This window comes from Capricornis sumatraensis, chromosome 14 (genome assembly GCF_032405125.1).
Source record: "Capricornis sumatraensis isolate serow.1 chromosome 14, serow.2, whole genome shotgun sequence".
Lineage (NCBI taxonomy): Eukaryota > Metazoa > Chordata > Mammalia > Artiodactyla > Bovidae > Capricornis > Capricornis sumatraensis.
Window position 1 is genome coordinate 28,890,342 of NC_091082.1, and position 19,878 is coordinate 28,910,219.

The window sequence follows — 19,878 nt, forward strand, 5'->3', positions numbered from 1 at the left end:
TTTAAAAAAATTTTTTTAGTGGTTACTCTAGAGTTTGGAATGTACATTTATGACTAATCCAAGTCTACTTTCAAATAACACTATATTATTTCATGGACAGTTCAACTACCTTTTAACAGATTATTCCCAGCTCCTCCCTCCCATTCCTTATAATATTGTTGTCATTTGTTTATCTTATCCATAAGCTATAATCACTGATTATATTTTGTTGTTATTATTTTGAACAAGGCTGTTATTTGTAAGATTAATTAAGATCTTTCCCTTCATTTATTTATTCTCTAATGTTGCTCATTTCATGTAGAAATAAATTTCTAGTGGATATCAGACAGTAAAAGACAAACACTGTGTGGTATCATTTATATGCATAAACTAAAAATAATACAAAAAAAGTATATGCAAAACAAAAACAGACTTACAGATGTAGAAAACTGCTACTGGTTGCCAAAGGGGAGAGGGAAGGAGAGAGGGGAAAATTAGGGGTATAGAACTAACAGATACTAAATACTATTGTTAAACAGATAAGCAACAGGATATATTGTATAGCACAGGGAATTATAGTCAGTGTCTTATAATAACTTTTGATGAAGTATGATCTGTATAAATACTGAATCACTATGCTGTACACCTAAAACTGATAGAGTATTATAAATCAATTGTATTTCATTTTTTTAAAAGAGAAAAAAATAGAAATAAAAATTTTAAATAACAAAAATTGTTTATTATAATAAAATAAAAAACAGTTGTGGCTTCTCTGGTGGCTCAGTGATAAAGAATCTACCTGCCAGTGAAGGCAACATGGGTTCGATCCCTGGTCCTGGAAGATCCCACATGCCGCAGAGCAGCCAAGCCTGTGAACCACAACTATTGAGCCTGAGCTCTAGAGCCCTGGAACTGCAGCTGCTGAGCCCATGTGCTACAGCTACGGAAGCCCACACGCCCGAGAGCCTGCGCTCCACAACAAGAGAGGCCACTGCAATGTGAGGCCCAATCACCGCAACTCGAGGGTAGCCCCTACTCTCCGAAACCAGAGAAAAGCCTGTGCAGCAAGGAAGACCCAGCACAGCCAAAACTAAATATATAAATACAGTTATGAAAATATATATTAAAGACATAGCTAACATGATCAAAAGTTTCAACTAAGATCATTTGCACAAAACTAACCTTTTCATTCACTGTCTTGAAACCTAGATTATTGTTGCAGACAAATATTTATAAAACAAGCTGTTCATTATCCTCGTCTTCAGGCTTCATCATTGCCAACAGTAAAAAAATCACAGTTATGCTTCACACATATGCCTACCTTCAGACATTCAAGTTTAAAAGTAATATGAATTACTTACTATCTCAAAATACACCCTCTATGTCATGTGCAACTCTTGCAAATGCTGCATCGATTACTGAGTGCCCCTAGAATCACAGTATCAAATAGAAAGAAAGCTAGAGTATGGATTTCAGCACCCCAAGAATATAATACTTCATTATATAAAGTTCTGTTACGTTCATGCTGTCCGAAAGGAAGGATTTTGCTCAAACTAATGAATTTGTCTTTTACTTAAGCATTTTTGTCACGCAGATTTTTTTCATACTCTAAAGCAGTGTCTGTTACAACCTCTTGTCCTTCATGTCACTTGGGCTTAGACGCTTTGTTCCATAAACACAAAGCAACAGATGTGGGGCTTTTCCCTGGGGCCTGAATAGTGTTATTCATAGAAGTCAATACTTAAGAGTTGGGGCTCTATTGTACCAGAGGGGAGAGCCAGATCAGCAGTGACAAAGGTTCCTGCATATTCTCCAATACATTTATTTTCTGTGTGTTTATAATGCAGGAACCCTCTAAAGAGGTCGACCCTGGGCAGAGGTCCTTCCATCTGAGATTTTCTTAAATAAAATTATCCCAAATCATTTCCATTGAGGATAAACATCCTTTGCAAAGGAGAAACATATGCTTTTATGTGGTCTGACCACTTACTTACAAAATCCACTGTCGATTTAGTGTTTTGCCTCTCTGATGACTGCCAGTTTAACGTACCTAAAAAGCATTCGTTTCTGTTCTCAGTCAAATGCTGCTTCTTTGATTACTCAACAAAAAATGAGTTGTCCTCTCTTCCTCCCGCACTTCTTCAGCGTTTGTGTGAATCAGTTCTGTGATGCTTACCACAAGTGTCCCTCTGTTTTAAGTATTTGGATGTAACAGCCTTCCCTTTTCATTCATTCAGTCAGCAAATACTCTTTTGCGCAAAACAGGGCACTTACCTGTATGAAGCTTATAATCTCATGCAGGACACAAAATAAACATACGGTATTAAAGAGTAGCAATAGCTATGAAGAAAATAGAACCATTAAAGTAATAGAGAGTTTCAGGGGTATTATTTTATGTGCAGGTAGTCATGAAAGGTCTCTTTGAACAGGGATGTGATGAAAGGGAAGAATGAACCATGAGGATACAGAGATAAAGCTGTTGAGGTGGAGGCATCTCTAAGTATAAAGACTGAGAAGTAACATGTTCAGTAAACAAAGGTTTTGCTAGAGACAATTCATTGAGGGGAAATGCAGAAGAAAAATTGTGTCACCAAAGGAGCTAAATCCACCGTTGTCAAGGTCAAGGTAAAACATGTAGCCTGTGAGCTCTAGGCAGACAGGGGCCCATGCCATTGTGTTGCTCAGAACTTCTCCAGGCTGTCATCTACAACTCTTAAAAACTATGTATTTGACTCACAGGCTTAGAGAATGAACTTATGGTTACCGGAAGGGATAGTTAGGGAGTTTGGTATGGACATGTACATACTGCTATATTAAAATGGATAATGAACAAGGTCCTACTGTACAGGGGACTCTCCTCAATGTTATGTGGCAGCCTGAATGGGAGGGAAATTTGGTGGAGAATGGATACATGTATATGTACGGCTGAGTCACTTTGCTGTGTTTGTGAAACTATCACAACATTGTTATTTGTCTGTTGTTGTTTAGTCACTAAATCATGTCCAGCTCTTTGTGACCCGATAGACTGCAACACGCCAGGCTTCCCTGTCCTTCACTATCTCCCGGAATATACTCAAACTTATGTCCACTGAGTCTGTAATGCTGTCCAGCCGTCTCATCCTCTGTCACTCCCTTCTCCTCCTGCCCTCAATCTTTCCCAGCATTAGGATCTTTTCTAGTAAGTCAGCTCTTTATATCAGCTAGCCAAAGTATTGGAGCTTCAGCTTCAGCATCAGTCCTTCCAATGAATATTCAGGGTTGATTCCCTTTAGGATTGACTGGTTTAATCTCCTTGCTATCCAAGGGACTCTCAAGAGTCTTCTGTAGCACATAGTTAGAAAGCATCAATTCTTCAGTGCTCAGTCTTCTTTATGGTCCAGCTCTCATATCCATGGGCTTCCCTGGTGGTTCAGATGGCAAAGAATCTGCCTGCAATTCAGAAGACTGGGTTTGATCCCTGGGTTGGAAAGATCCTCTGGAGTAGGGAATGGCTACCCACTCCAGTATTCTTGCCTAGAGAATTCCATGGACAGAGGAGCCTGGCAGGCTACAGCCCATGGGGTCACAGAGTCAGACACAACAGAGTGACTAACATTTTCACATTTTTTCCTCACATCTGTACAGGACTACTAGAAAAACCATAGCTTTGACTATATGGACCTTTGTTGGCAAAGTGATACCTCTGCTTTTTAATGCATTCTCTATGCTTGTCATAGCTTTCCTTCCAAGGAGCTAGCTAGCATCTTTTAATTTCATGGCTGCAGTCACCATCTACAGTGATTTTGGAGCCCAAGAAAATACAATCTGTCCCTGTTTCCACTTTTTCTCCTTCCGTTTGCCATGAGGTGATGGCACTGGATGCCATGATCTTAGTTTTATGACTGTTGAGTTTTAAGCCAGCTTTTTTACTCTCTTCTTTCACCTTCATCAAGAGGCCCTTTAGTTCCTCTTTGCTTCTGACCATTATAATGGTATCATCTGCATATCTGAGGTTGTTGATATTTCTCCTGGCAATCTTGATTCCAGCTTGTGATACTTTGAGCCCAGCATTTCATCTGATGTACTCTGCATATAAGTTAAATAGGGTGACAGTATACTGCCTTGTCATACTTCTTTCCCAGTTTTGAACCAGTCAGTTGTTACAGTGTTCAGTTCTACCTGTTGCTTCTTGACCTGCACACAGGTCTCAGGAGACAGGTAAGGTGGTCTGGTATTCCCATCTTGTTGAGAATTTTCCACAGTTTGTTGTGATCCATGCAGTCTTAAAAACTTAAAACAGAACAAAACTATGTGCTTAAGAAAGCTTCAGGTATCTGACTTTCAACTAATAAAAAATAACTACTAATTTTGTTTTTGTTTTTGTTTTTTATAGGATGTGATGGGAGGTTTGCTGTGCAGTTAGATGATATCTATCTAGCAATTTAATATAATATAAATTATAACAAAATACTGTAAATCAGTTAAGACCTATTTGGTAATTGTTGATTTTTTTCCTCCTAGGATTTCCAAACTGTATTGCCATCATTTGATCTCTTCTCAAAGTATGGAAAAATGTATTCAAAAGCTGGACAAATTGTATAAAGGTATGCATTTTTGCTAAAAGGTACTTCAAAACTACTATAGTAAATAATATAAAAAATCAAATGAGATTGACTTAACTATGAAGCATTTAAAACACCACACTACTATAATTTATTAAATACAGCTCCATATATTTCTTTCATGCTAGTCTAATGGTTTCCAACATTTGAAAATCATGGATTTTATATTTCAAATCTCTTCAAAATAAACTCAGTAGAACTAACACCTGAAGTACCTTCCTCTTTAAATTAATTAAAACAGTAGATAAATAGTTTTACATAATATAACGAGAAAGTATTGATGGTATCCACAGCCTAAAATATTTCTCATTGCTGTATGGTACAGTATTGTTTAAAATTCTGTATTCAATAAGCATTATTTAAATTGCAAGGTACCTTTAGGGAATTTCGAGTAAATAGCATCTTGGGTCTCTGATGAGCAAAGTTTGCAGGCTAGAGAACAGAGATTGCCACATAAAATTCAAGATCACAAAATAAACTCTCAATGAATACTGCATTTAATTACTAAGGCGTTTCAGAGTAGAGAAGGGATTACAATCAAAGGAAGCCTGGTCAGAGGTATTCTGACATTTTCAGCCAAAGTTAAAGGAGATATTGGATGAAGACAGAATAGAGCACTACAGTTGAAGGCAAAGAGACAGGCATGTGGAATCAGGCTAGTTAATTCCCCAGGGTCCTCCCACACCAAGAACAGCTGGGGAAGGCTGTGGTCTGTTGGAAAGAACACAAAATAGATACAAGCAACTATGTTCCTCAGATTTAGTTAGTGTTGCCTCTCTCCCATTTATAACTGGATGCTTCAACTGGAAGTCAATAGTTAAATGCAGAGAGCAATAACCACTCTGTGACTCTTCCAAAGGAATACACAAGGGGAAATGTGAAATATTCTGAGCTAATAGAAAAACATACATATAATGCCAAGTGGGATTACAGTTTCAAGGTTTATAAAGTGTCATTACCCATTAGAGTATTTATCTAGTATTCATGTTTCACAGCATGAAGTAGCCTAAATAAAATTTTTCATATTTGTATGACTTCAGGTTTTCAATCAAAGATGTATCCTGTTCATAGTGGCAAGGTTGAAAACAACTTGAATATTCACTAGTATGTGAGTGAAGTTGCTCAGTCATGTCTGACTGTTTGTGACCCCATGGACTGTAGCCTACCAGGCTCCTCTGTCCATGGAATTCTCCAGGCCAGAATACTGGAGTGGGCAGCCTTTCCCTTCTCCAGGGGATCTTCCCAACACAGGGACCGAACCCAGGTCTCCTGCATTCCAGGCAAATTCGTTACCATCTGAGCCATCAGGGAAGCATTTACTAGTATGTTAAGTTAAATGATAGACACATAAAATGTAATACTGTGACAATGTTAAATATGTTAACATAGATCTTTCCCTATTAATTTGAAAAATGCCTATGATATATTTTTAAGAAAAGAAAGCTGGATTCAAAGATAACTGTGTAGTCTGATTTCATTAAATATGTATATATGTGCATGTATGTGTACACACACACACATATATATAATGAGTATATATATATATATATATAAAACATATTTGCATGTGCTTATTTATATATTACATATGTATGTATGCATTTGTGTAAGACAAAACCGTTAATGGTAGTTATCTCTTGAGAGTGAGATTAGGGGTAGCTTTTAGGGGGATATTTCTTTATGGTCTCATTTTTTGAAATTTTTATCTAGTCAGACAGGAGCAAATTGTAAAACAAAACACTCCAGAAGAACTACTTGTTCTTCCCTACCAATTACAAAGATATCTTGACTTTATTCTACTCAATCATAATAATTTAGAGACAATTATCTTTTTTTTCTGAAGACAAAATAATGGCTTGCTAAATTATTTATAAGACAAGGATGAGCAACAAATGTTTCACATTCCTTTTAATTAAAAAAAGAGTGCACAATGCACAAATATGTGAGAGACATTTTTAAAAACTGTTCATTCACTCTTCTCTGGGATTTTTAACTATTTTGTAAATTGAAAATAATATCAAAATGTCATCTCCTCCTCTTAGAAAGGAAATTAATATTTAGCATTTAATTTTGGTAAGTGATGGGTAGCAGCTTTAACCGATGCTCTTCTATTAAGATTTCATTTCACCAAATACAGCAAAGTGCTTCTGCTCTTTGTAAAGAAGGCTGAGTTGGGAATACTTGTCCCGAAGTGTTGAATAAAGATGCCTTGGTAATTGTGAGAGCTATCTATTTGATTGCTTCAGCTTCAAGGTAGTTCATCACTTCTCTATAATTCACCCAACATTGTCTCATCTCATGCACCCATATTACACTTTCCCATCAGTCTGATTAGAAGTACTGTTGCCTTTATCAAATTAATCTCCCTTTCTTTTAGCATCTCTGAGTTTAGGATAAGCAGAGCCTACACCTAACCATTATGATTAATGCAGTAAGACTTCAGCCTCTGAAATTGCTCAGAGTGAGTTAGATTTTAAACACACATATATTACACGTATATTTTAAAATCTACTCCCTGATTAGGATGATTCCATTTAATTTCCTTAATTTTTCTGTGTAACCACTTACTTTTGGAAACTTTGATAGTTTCCAAAAGGCACCTTTGTCTAAGTCAGAAGGTGCTGTATCCCATCAGCTCACTCCACCGTCTTTTAAGCTCCATTCATCTTTCCAGGTGGAAGCGTCTCTTTAAAGGTTAGAATGGAGAAAAATTAGCACCATAAGATGAACTCATTGGTTAGTCCAACATCAGTGTGAGTTTTCTGGCATGATGAGCTTTTCACTTTTCTCATGTCTTTTTTTTGTGATGGGCTTTGGCCCAGGCTATCATTCTGCTAAAAAGTGCAATTGTGAGGCCATATGAGATGAATTTTAATGGAATTATTTGTTATGTGTGAAAAGCAGTGTACTTGGTTCCTCTTTTCATAAGAATTTGGCATGGGCTTGACTCAAATCACTAAGAAAAAGAAGTTTAGTTAGTACCTGAATTGGGAAAAGGGTGAAATCCCATTTTTTTTTTTTTCCAAAGGAAATAAGGTCTCAGCAGCTGTATAAGGAAAAAGGATGATTCATGAGGGGAGAGTGAGAATCAGGTGTAGAAGCTACATATGTGCCTGTTGGGGTTAAATTTTTATTTCAACAAGAAAAGTTACTGCACCTGGCCATTCAGGTTGGCACTATGTGAATTCATAAGCCTTTTCAGTTTGGTCATAGTGAACTGGCGATAAAAAAAAAAACAAAAATCAAAATATCTGTAGTGTTTTTATCCTTTGACTAAAGATTATATAACAAACCACTTACGTCAAGGAGGACATTCTGCTGTAGTTCCTTTATGACTGAGGCAGGCTGGCCGAATGCTCCCTGAGACTAATGGCACACACCATCCATACTGTTGACCAGGACCTACAGAGGTGTAGGCAGAGATCAGAGAAAAGGGTGATTCTAGCAGGGTTAGAAGCGAGTCAGACCAGTTAAGCTCAGACCCTTAACTGAGCTTACCTCTAAGTGAGGAGTATTTAAATAGAGAATTTGAGAACTCCTGTTATTTTTCTTCTTTCGATTTTGCTGTTTTGATTTTAGAGAACAAGACAAAATGTAAAAATGAGATTATGGTGTGAAGTGCACTGAATAGAAGACCCCACTGCATGGAATCCTGGATTCTACTTTGATGGCACCTGAATAACCTTGACTCAAATCTCTCCGCCTCTGAAGTGTTTCCCATTCTCTCTCTCTCTCTCCCTTCTGTCTGTCTCTCTCTCTGTTCTCTCCCATCCCCTTAATTGGAACCATCTCTGAAAACTTTCCAAGTCTAAAAGGAAAATACAAATGAGGATCCTACAGAAAATACACTTAAACCATACTTATTATTATTCAATAAATGTAATATTTTACAGCTGACTACTCATGAATTCACTCCAGTGAGGAAAAAAAATACATATATATATATATAGTAGTGGGTCTTTTACCTCTGAGAATGTCAGTCACAACCATAACCCCTGGTGACCAAAAGTACCATAAATGGTTCCACTGAAATGGCCTGACTCCATCTGCCCTAGTCTCAAGTGATGAGCCAGTGTTGGGAGCCCAAGAAAAAGGGCAGCTAGCATGAAGAGTGAGTGATAAATGGTTTGAAGAATGAGTGGTTTAAAGTAGTTTGGTATGAAGGCTGTGCTCTGAGGGAAACAGCGATTTGTCAGACCAGTTAGAACCCTCCTGGGATGTTGAACTTGAGACACATAGACATAGACCAGTCAGCCTGGAGCAGATATGTAGACACCCTCAGATACAAAAGACATTTGCAGCTCTTTGCTGAACAGACAGCATCTGCTTGTGAGCGTCTATCCAGCTCATCGTCTTCACTTAGTAAGTGACTGCTGACTGAAAAACAAGTATCTGACTCATTAGATTATGAAACTTTAGAGTATTCCTCCTAGCCCGTTGACTCTTTAATAACAGTTAACAATCTGCTAGGTATTTTGTAGCTCCTGGGCCAATATTTGTTAGTTCTGACCTTAGCATGAACTTGTAAGAGAATTGCTAGAATTAGGAAAAGTCTGAACATTGCCTACTTCAAAGTTACATGACAAGTCTTATGATTCAGTCTGTAGCATTGCCCTTCTCATTATGACAGTCTAAGCTAGAATTTTTTAAACTGTTTGGTTTTGTGAGGTATTGTATAAGAGCTTATAATTTGTGAAGTTTTATATGAAGAGGATTAAGAAGCAAAGACATCAGTTTGCCAGCAAAGGTCCATATAGTCAAAGCTACGGTTTTTCCAGTAGTCATGTATGGATGTGAGAGTTGGATGTAAAGAAGGCTGAGTGCCAAGGAACTGATGCTTTCAAATTGTGCTGGAGAAGACTCTTGAGAGTCCCTTGGGCTGCAAGAAGAGCAAACCAGTCCATCCTAAAGGAAATCAGTCCTGAATATTCATTGGAAGGACTGATGCTGAAGCTGAAACTCCAGTACTGTGGCCACCTGATGTGAAGAACTGACTCATTGGAAAAAATCTTGATGCTGGGAAAGATTGAAGGCAAAAGGAGAAGGAAGTGGCAGAGGATGAGATGGCTAGGTAGCATCAGTGACTCAATGGACACGCATCTGAACAAACTCTGGGAGATAATGAAGGGCAGGGAAGCCTGGTGTGCTGCAGTCCATAGAGCTGCAAAGAGTCAGACATGGCTTAGCAACCAAACAACAGAAACATCTGCAAAAAGATTCATTTTAAATAAAAAGCATTATCAACCCTTTTCTTTTAAAAAACAATTACCATTCATTTAGAGCCACATTTGGTCAATATGTTGGGAATTATAATAAGTGCAGGTTTGTAGAAAACTCAAATAAGTAATAATAACAAACTTTAAAAAATAAGACATTTATTGCAAGGAGGGATTTTCTACATTTGGGGATAGGGGAATAGAAGTAGGATAGAAAAATATGTTATTGGGTGTTATGAATTATTTTATGCTGTGAAGTGTAACAAGCGTGAGTAGAAGTAGCTTGATTCAGAACAGATCAGAGTCCTCTGAAACTTTATGCATTGAGTCTGTGCATGCATGTATGCTAAGTTGCTTCATCGTGTCTGACTGTTCACGGCCCCACTGACTGTAGCCTGTCAGGCTCCTCTGTCCATGGGATTCTCCAGGCAAGAATACTGGAGAGGGTTGCCATGCCCTCCTCCAGGGGAGCTTCCTGACCCAGGGTCACGTCTCTAATGTCTCCTGCACTGGCAGGGAGGTTCTTTACCACTAGCGCCACCTGGGAAGCCTGCACTGAATTTGTACCAGATGACAAAATGGATGATTCAGCTCTCAAATTTCATTTACTCTAGAAGCGACTGATGAAAGAAAAAAAACAGGATGTTATTGGTAAGTGGGGAGTATATAACTTGGCCTCTTGTTGTGATGGTTTCTAACTTTACTAAGGCTAGTTTCACTCTACCTCGATTATTTTTTTTTCTTTTTTTTTTATAGGATTTATTACTTTACTGTAATGGAATCCATAATTCCTGTTCTTTTCTAATAATCTTAGGAGACTGGAATCTTATTATAATTGTGCTACTTGTATTCACAATATTCAGGAGATCCATTCTTTTAAAATAACTTTCAGCATTAGATTATGAGCTATTGCATAGCCTTAGTGCTCCAAAGTTACCTTGTCCTGGAAATTCAGAAGCAAAATTGTGGGTAATAGAAAATTGTGAATTGCCTGCTCCAGTCTGCAAGTTTCGCATGTAGTGATCTACCTTCCTCCCTATCCTTCTCTCTCTCTCTCGTGTTATAACACTACACCCAAGAAAAAGAATTCCTGCAAATATTTCATGATTCACAATGCCAGTTTTATCTGTCTCACTGATACCAAAACTCTTGAATGATTCAAGTGTTCTGTAGCCAATCTATGTAATATATTCATTTTTCATCATCCCACACCCCTGCCTACCCCATACATACATTTCTGATAACTGTAGAGGTATCCAGATGAACGAAATATGACTTCACATTGAAGAGAAAGAAGAATGAGATATGGCATCTTATTAGAGAATATAACTGGGGGAAGCAGTCTGTTTCTTCTGAAAAACTACTTAACTATCAATTCATCAACTTATATATACTTTCTTTCCTGCATTCCCAATATGAGCTACTCAAGGAAATTAGCAAGACCTAGTGTTTGATTAAAACTGGTGGTAACTCCATCACCCATCTTACTCACCAAAATTAACTTTGTATGAATATTGACTATTAACACATCAAGAGCACTGCGGATCTTCAAAGGCTACCTTGAGAGCATTCAGAATGGGGTGAAGTTCTGTCCTAGTGTTAGAGCAGACAAAATATACGTCATCACCTGTGTTAGTTTGCTCAGGTAGCCATAACAGAATAGCACAGACTGCGTGGCTTCAACAACTTCTCAGAGTACTGGAGGCAGAAAGTTCAAGATAAAAATGTCAGCATGGTTTATTTCTGGTAGGCATCTCTTCCTGGCTTGCAGACTGCTCTCTTGCTGTATCCTTGCTTGGCCTTTCCTGGCTGCACATGCACACACCAAATCTCTTCCTCTTCTATTAAGAACACCAGTTCTTATTGGTTTAGGGCTGCATCTTTAAGACCTCACTTAAACTTAATTACCTGCTTAAAGTTTCTTTCTTTAAATGCATTCACATTAAGGAGAGGGCTTCAACATATGAACTGGAGTGGGTAGAAGTCACATTCAGTCTGTAACATCATCCCAAAGATGGAAACCTGTCTTCAACTTTATCACACAGTAGATTAAGGCAATTAGCACTTGCCATTAACCGTTGTCCAGAAGCCAAAGTAAATATTTTTTTTAAGAGCATCTTGAGTCACTACATGTTTCATAAGCAATGAATATACGCAATGAAAAACAAACGAACAAGATAAAACCTAGGAGGGGGGAAAGCCTTAATGAAATGGAGATATTACCTACTTGATAAAGAGTCCAAAATTCTGGTCGTAAAGATGCTAACCAATCTCAGGGAAAGAGTAAATGAACTTGGAGGGAACTTCAACAAAGGGATAGAAAGGATAATAAATATCAAATGAAAGTCACAAAACTAAATATAATAGCTGAATTGAAAAATACTAGAGGAATTCAATGGAGAAGGCAATGGCACCCCACTCCAGTACTCTTGCCTGGAAAATCCCATGGACAGAGGAGCCTGGCGGGCTGCAGTCCATGGGGTCGCTAAGAGTTGGACATGACTGAGCGACTTCACTCTCACTTTTCACTTTCATGCATTGGAGAAAGAAATGGCAACCCACTCCAGTGTTCTTGCCTGGAGAATCCCAGGGACAGGGAAGCCTGGTGGGCTGCTGTCTATGGGGTTGCACAGAGTCGGACACGACTGAAGTGACTTGGCAGCAGCAGCAGAGGAATTCAACAGCAGCCCAGAGGAAGCAGAAGAAGAATGAGTCACCTGGAAGTCAGTGCAATGGAACTAAACAAACAGACAAAGTAGAAAAAAGAGAAAAATAATTTTAAAAGTGAAGATAACCCAAGGGACCTATGGGACAACATGAAGTGGAACAACTTTCACATTTTAGGGGTCTCAGAAGGAGAAGAGAGACAGAAAGAGGCAGAAAACTTATTTGAGTAAATAATGGCTGAAAACTTCCCTGACCTTTCTGGAAGAAGATCCAGGAAGCCCAGGGAGTTCAAATAAGATGAGCCCAAAGAGATCTACAGCAAGACACGTTTATAATCAGATGTTAAAAACAGAATCTTTAAAGCATCAAGAGAAAAATAACTTGTTCCGTACAAGGGAACCCCTATAAGGGTGGAAGGAGGTGGGAGGCAGACACCATTCTCTCTGAAGATGGCAGCTACTCCCTGCCCCACCTGTGAGAAGGCAGACCCAATACAAGAGGAGCTGGACATATTTCCAGTAAAATTCTCTACTTTAGGTGTTGACAAAAATTTCAGTTGTCAAAACACTGTGAAAATCATACAAAGCGCAACCAGACCCAGGTTCTTCCCTTTGTTGGCAGTTTGGGGCAGCTCTAATGGCTGTTGCCAGAGAAGGCAATGGCGCCCCACTCCAGTACTCTTGCCTGTAAAATCCCATGGACGGAGGAGCCTGCTGGGCTGCAGTCCATGGGGTCGCTAAGAGTCAGACACAACTGAGCGACCTCACTTTCACTCTTCACTTTCATGCATTGGAGAAGACAATGGCAACCCACTCGAGTGTTCTTGCCTGGAGAATCCCAGGGATGGGGGAACCTGGTGGGCTGCTGTCTATGGAGTCGCACAGAGTCAGACACGACTGAAGCGACTTAGCAGCAGCAGCAGCAATGGCTGTTGCCGGTTGGCTCTGTCACTCGGCTCTGCATGATCTTGGCATCATTTCCTAACCTCTCTAAACCTCAGTTTTCTCATCTATAAGAACAATACTTTCTTCTCAGGGTTATTAAGAGGACTGATTACGTGTTAAAATCACTTAAGACTATGCCTCTAATTCAGCAAGGGTCTCAATAAATGATCGTTGTTATTATTATTTTTATTGCCAGAGTACTCCCTGAGGATAACTGAAAAGAAAAAAGGGTGACAGCTTGAAACAAGGACACACAGCTACTGCTTTCCATGCCCATATTTTCCTGTCATCCCCATCTTTCTCCTCTCCCTCTAACTGACTTCCCATCTTAAATCTTCTCCTGCTATCACCCTGCGAAAGGCTCAGAAGTCACCACCAGTTGCTTAGAATGAAAACGGGAGTAGGGCAGCTGGAAGATATATTTCTATTTCTCTTACACAACTTTGAGTCTCCAATCTCATTTTTTTTTTTTCCTCATAGAAACAACTATGAAACTTGGTCCTTTGTTTCTAAAGTTTTGTTCCCGTTTTAGAGAAATTGGGATGCGTGTTGGATTGGATTTTTTGGACTAGCCCTGGACGCCTAACCACAATAAATAATGTAGAGTTATTTTCAGAGGTAGGTGCATTCTCAAGTTCAAAGAAAATTTGGTACATACCTGTCTTTTGACATGGGACTTCTTGTGCCGCATTATTAAGACTTAAATTTCATACATGTACAAAATGTTCAGGGTAATCTCATAAAGTGAAAACCCATATGTAATTGTATTTTCATTTTAGCGTTCATTACTCAAGCTACAAACACACATAAGAAATAGAGCATTTTACATTAAAAAATCCCTGACCTTACATTTTGACAATATTCAACTGCGAAAATAAGAAAAATAAGAGACAAGCCTTGACAGAGAGATGTAAACCTTAAGGGTAAATGAGAAAGTAAATAACAATCACCTATATAATCAAAAATTTATTTTACTAAATTTCAACCATCTACAGTTGATTTCAGGTATTCAAGATGTGTTTTGATGTACTTATGTATCTGGCTATTTGACTCAGTATTTACATTGAAAACCAGCGATGTTCAATAAGCATCATTTGCATGACATGGTTCAAATGTTCAAATTATTCTAATTAATATTTCCAAAGCCATATGAGTAGGATTTGTTATCCCCATATTCAGATGAAATTAAGCCAGAACAGGTAACTAAACAAATGTCATATGGAAAATAGCAAAATTGGGATTGGACTCAGGCCTAGTACAAGTAATCAGCTCAGGCTCTTAGCTGTTATTTTGGAACGGCACCCCTGGTGGTGGTTGCCAACAGTCCTCCAGAGACCATGCCTTTGTTTCTTTCACAGGAAACAGCATCCTGGAACCGAGAGCATATATCAATCTTCTCCTTCCTCTTAGTGAACAGTTCCACTCTTTGGCGCAGATCAAGGGGGTGATGGTGATCTCTTTTGCTGTACTTTTTAAGATTCAGCAAAACCAGCCCATTTCCTTGTGCCGCTGTTATGAAGGAAGAAAGTGTTGTGTTGTTGTTTTGTTTTTTCATTGCAGCAAGTGACTTCATTTTATAAGGCAGGGCAAAAACAAGACAGAAAGAAAAGGAACATGAACTCTCATTTTGGGAATAAAGAAAACAATCATTTCAAACAGTCCATAATTATGTGTAAGGACATGAGTGTAGAATAAAAATGAAGAATGCAATTAAAACACTTGAAGTATCTCTACAAAAATTACACATGGGAATTCTACGGTCCCACATCTTTACCGCCATTCTCTCTCAAGTCACTGGCTTATTATACCAGAATATCCTCCCTTTAAAGAAAAATAAGCAGAAATAAAGAGACCAGCTCAGCACCAAGAAGAGAAAAAAGTGAGAATAACATCTTGGGAACAGAAACTGCAGTCTAACTAGTGCCTTCCCACCTTCATTACCATCCTTCCAAATAAATCTCCCTGCTCCTCTTGAGCTGGCAAATAAAAAAATCAACCCACAAGATATATGTGTGTGCTTCTCCTGATGAGCATCACCATCCATCTACAGTACGTCCCACATGCCAGTTTGAAGATGGGCTAGAGGGAGAATTAAAGACTTCAGAAAGTCCACAGCATAATCAAGAAGGCTTTTTTCTTCTGACTACACAGCTTTCATCTCTGTCTTGTGTGATTTTCTCCCCATCTCCTTCACTCTGTGGCAGAGACCCTGATTGCTGATGGGACATTAACTGATCATATAGTTAACCTTCCAGGGCAACCAACTGGTTTCAAATCTATGCTACCAAGGCCTTTGATGAGTTACATTTTGGCAAGGACTGTTAATTCAGGTATATCCACATTTACACATTCGAATCTGTTTTAAAAGATTTTTTTTAATGTAGACCATTTTGAAAGTCTTTATTGCATTTGTTACAATATTGCTTCTGTTTTATATTCTGTTTTCTTGTTGTTGTTGTTGTTTTTGGCTTTGAGGCATGTGGCGTCTTAGCTCCTTGACCGGAGATTGAACCCACAACCCCTGTATTGGAAGGTGAAGTCTTAACCACTGGACCATGAGGGAAGTACCAGGATCTTGAATTCTGAGATTTTAAAAAATGTCCGGTTTCAATGTTTTTTTTTTTTAATTAAAAAAAATCTTTTAAAATACTATGATGGGGTGCAGACTTTGCCTCAAATTGGAATGAAATTTCAGTGGAAGAAGTAAACATATTTACCTGAAATTGTTAGATGTTTTTCTTTATTTTTAGCTAAGTACAAGTAACTCTGCTCTTGAAGGTGATTTTTTTTTTTTTTATTGCTTGAGGTTTGATGGCCTGTGGTAAATTTCCTAAAAATTATTGATTCTAACTTCTCACACCTGCTGGGATTGTTTTTAAGATATACATGTCCCTGCTTGAGTATTCCTAAGTCTTGAGAATAACTCTGCCTCTCAAGAGAGTATGTTTCATTCTAGGCTTTTTAAATTATGTAAGATTTCTTTGTTATCTGAAGTCTAAGACTTCATGTACTAATTCAGTGCTTTAGAATGAATTGAGTTTCTTGTTCATATGCTGTCCTTCAGGCGTTGGGAAAAGATACCATGACTCACCTGAGATTTCTTTTCTTCTTAAATATCCGTAGGTTCCAGAACTTCATCCTCAGTTTGTCTCTACTATTCCCTCTCCATGGCAGACATTGCTAATCACAGTCTTCATTTCTACTGACCAGAGCTCAGAATCCTTCTCCACTGGGTTCCCCACACAGCCTCTATTCCATTTGAATTAGAATGCGCTGTGTGCTGTGCTAAATCGCTTCAACTGTGCCCAACTCTTTGCGACCCCATGGACTGAGGAGATTTCAGGCTCCTCTGTCCAAGAGGTTATCCCAGCGAGAATACTGGAGTGGGTTGCCATTTCCTCCTCCAGGGGATCTTCCTGACCCAGGGATTGAACCCGTGTCTCCTGCATTGGAAGGCAGAATCTTTACCACTAAATAACCTGGGAAGCCTTTGGAATGTGAATTGAACCATGAATTTAACCCTATTTTTTATTGTTGGGATTTTGGTTTCAATATGATAAAATTCAGTGAAGACGAAGTTGAAGAGTGGATTAAAGCTCTTTATTAATTTGAACACGCTCTAGTTTGGGTACTGGTCCAAGGTTGATGTCAGTGTTTCCTTCGAATTAAATTAAGGAATTATGTAGGATGTCAACCGTGCCCTTGATGATGCAGATTCCATTAAAAATAACTGTTTCTGAGCAGATCATTGAAAGCAAAATATCCACATTTGGCAAGACTCTTGGTGCTAGATTATTAAGAGAAGAAGGCAGTAAAAGTGAATGACTGAGTGGTATCTGTAAACATTATGTCAGAGCTTTTGTTTGGCTTAGTTTAAGAAAGGATTAATTAGTTTCTATTCATTTTTACTCAAGTCCGTATATTTCACAGCTTGTGTCAAACACCCACAATCCAGAATATCCTCCCTTGACAGCTATATATGCTTTCTGTTCACAGCAGGTTTCAATTAGGAGAGCTATTTCTTTGTGAAATACTGAAAGAAGGTTTTTAGAAGAAGATATTGCTTAGCAGCTTAATCTCCTTTTACACTCATCATCACCTTCTGCCAAGAGAACTGGAGAATGTTCTCTCTTTGTTGCATGAGATCATGCTCATCTGCTGCCAAACTTCAGAGAGGCCACCCAGAGTACATATTTCTCCATCTGTCAGCACCAGGAAGCCTTTGCAATTTATGGATGGATAATTATGAATACAAGTTTGTGGCTCTTTCTCTGGGTGCAAGTTTCTGGGAAGAAGTTAGGGTGTGAAAATACAGGGCCTATCTGTGATAAATCAGTGTTATACTTGCTAGGTTTTATTTTATTTTTTTAAATAGTCAAGTTGCCTTCAAACAATAACAAAGTGCTCAATTTCTCCCCACTTGGTCTATATATTCCATATATGCTTGCTGATGGCCCAGACCAAATAAACATCAAGTATCTCTGCTTATGGCTAGAAATCACTATAACAAGAGTTTGTTTACTTAGAACGATGGCCGAAATGCCTTTGCTTAATGAGAATAGAAGAACTATTACCTAAGCAAATCTTCCATTGGGGGGGGGGGGACTCCAGTTGGCTTGAAAGAAGGCCTTAGTGGCAAAATGGGTAAGAATTCTTGATAAAGAGTCCTGTTGACTCAAAGAGTGTTGGTACCATGTAAATCTTGCTAAAGGGCCTGGTTTAGGAGGGAAGATGATTAAGTCTGTCATAAATTTACTTTGAAGTGAGTATATGATATTTCAGTGAAAACGTCTTATAGAAGGTGAAGTTATGAAGTGGTGGTTCTGGTGAAAAGTCAGGACCAAAAATATAGATTTAGGCATCAATCGGGATATAGAGTAAGTCTGAATTACTGACAGGGAATTAGTTCACCAAAGTAGTTAAAAAGGAAGCCTAGGAATAGAGGATAGAAGAGAATGTAAAGGAAAAAAAGTGGACTAATGTAGACTGTCACAGAGGCCTGAGGAATAGAGAGTTCAGAGAGGCCTTATCATCACCTTCAAACACCATCCATGAAGATGATGTCAGATGGTTAGAGAGAAAAAGCTCATTTGAATTGATTTTCTTTATCACTGATGCTTTCAATTGCTTCCAGTTTCATCCAGTAACCAAACCATTCTCAGTGATTTTTGTAATGTGCTTCTGTTCGTGGCTATAATTCAGCTGTGCTGTGCTGTGCTTAGTTGCTCAGTGATGTCCGACTCTGTGATTCCATGGACTTCAGCCCGCCAGGCTCCTCTGTCCGTGGGGATTCTCCAGGCAAGAATACTGGAGTGGGTTGCCATGCCCTCCCTCAGGAGATCTTCCCAACCCAGTGACCGAACCCAGGTACCCTGCGTTGCAGGCAGATTCTTTACCAGTTGAGCTACCAGGGAAGTCCATAATTCAGCTAGGTCGTCATAACTAGGACCTGAACTTAGAAGTCCTCTTGACTAAATGTGACGGTTGCATCATCTCTATTTCATGGCATCTCTGAGCTCCTTAGCTAAGGATAAGAATGGAGTTCTGGTTATGAAATGAAATCCCTTCCTGTGTAACACTACTTGATTGTAAAAAGTGAGGTTTAGGACTTTGGGATTATTAACATAGCACCACGATAAATGGAGCGAACTAGCTAAACATTTGATTCAAGTTGCATTGTATGTGCCTGACTGATTCAATGCTAATGGATCAACAGGTTATTACTTTAAAGAAATATGTATATGTGTGTGTGTGTGTGTATATATATGTATATAGTTCCTTTTAACAACTGGTTGTTAGCAAAGAGGAAGACAGAAAAGACAAATATTAATATATGGAATGTGATTTCTTCCAAGTGACTTGCTGAATAATGTAAACCTTTTGCTCATTGGTTATGATGTTGATCCATCTTGTGAAAATTGTGCTCCTAATAACACAGAAGACCCAATAAACTCTTCACTTTTCTGTTTTCCATCTTGGCTCTTCAGTCTTGCAATTGAGTTCCTGTTCATCATGCCAGAGATCAACTAAATTCTCAGAGACAGATGGTGTTCCCTGCACTACCAACTCATCCCTCCATAGTTCTACAGTTGGCAAGGCCAGATGGAGTCACATCCTGAAATTAAACTTCTCACCAAATTCTTATAAAGTAAGCAGACGTGTTATTAATATGGACTTCTGGACGTGGAACAATACACAGAGATGATTGATTAGAAATGCTAATTAAAGCCAACAATGTGGAAGGACTGATGCAGTGAGTTCATTCTGAAAATAAGGAGCAGATTTATATCCCGTATTCTTTGAGTCACAAAACTGAATCAGGAATATATTCTCAAATGGTTGGCCAAATGACCATTGCTTGCTTGTGGTTTTGCATTTATTCTCAGATAGTAAAACTGCCACCAGATAAATCCAGCAGAACTCATATATGATATATTAAGTCTCAGGAATATTTTTTTACTTGGGTACAGA

General features: G+C 38.5%; 1 protein-coding gene across 1 annotated transcript in view; it reads left to right on the forward strand.

The window, feature by feature from the left end:
• The window catches only part of SPATA17 (spermatogenesis associated 17), a 236,439-nt gene extending 228,226 nt beyond the window's left edge, over positions 1 to 8,213 (forward strand). The window contains exons 10-11 of the mRNA XM_068986427.1: positions 4,480 to 4,562; positions 8,160 to 8,213. Coding sequence (XP_068842528.1) covers positions 4,480 to 4,560 — 81 coding nt within the window. The 3' untranslated portion in view covers positions 4,561 to 4,562; positions 8,160 to 8,213. The remainder of the gene's footprint in view (positions 1 to 4,479; positions 4,563 to 8,159) is intronic.
• The last annotated feature ends 11,665 nt before the right edge of the window (positions 8,214 to 19,878 follow it).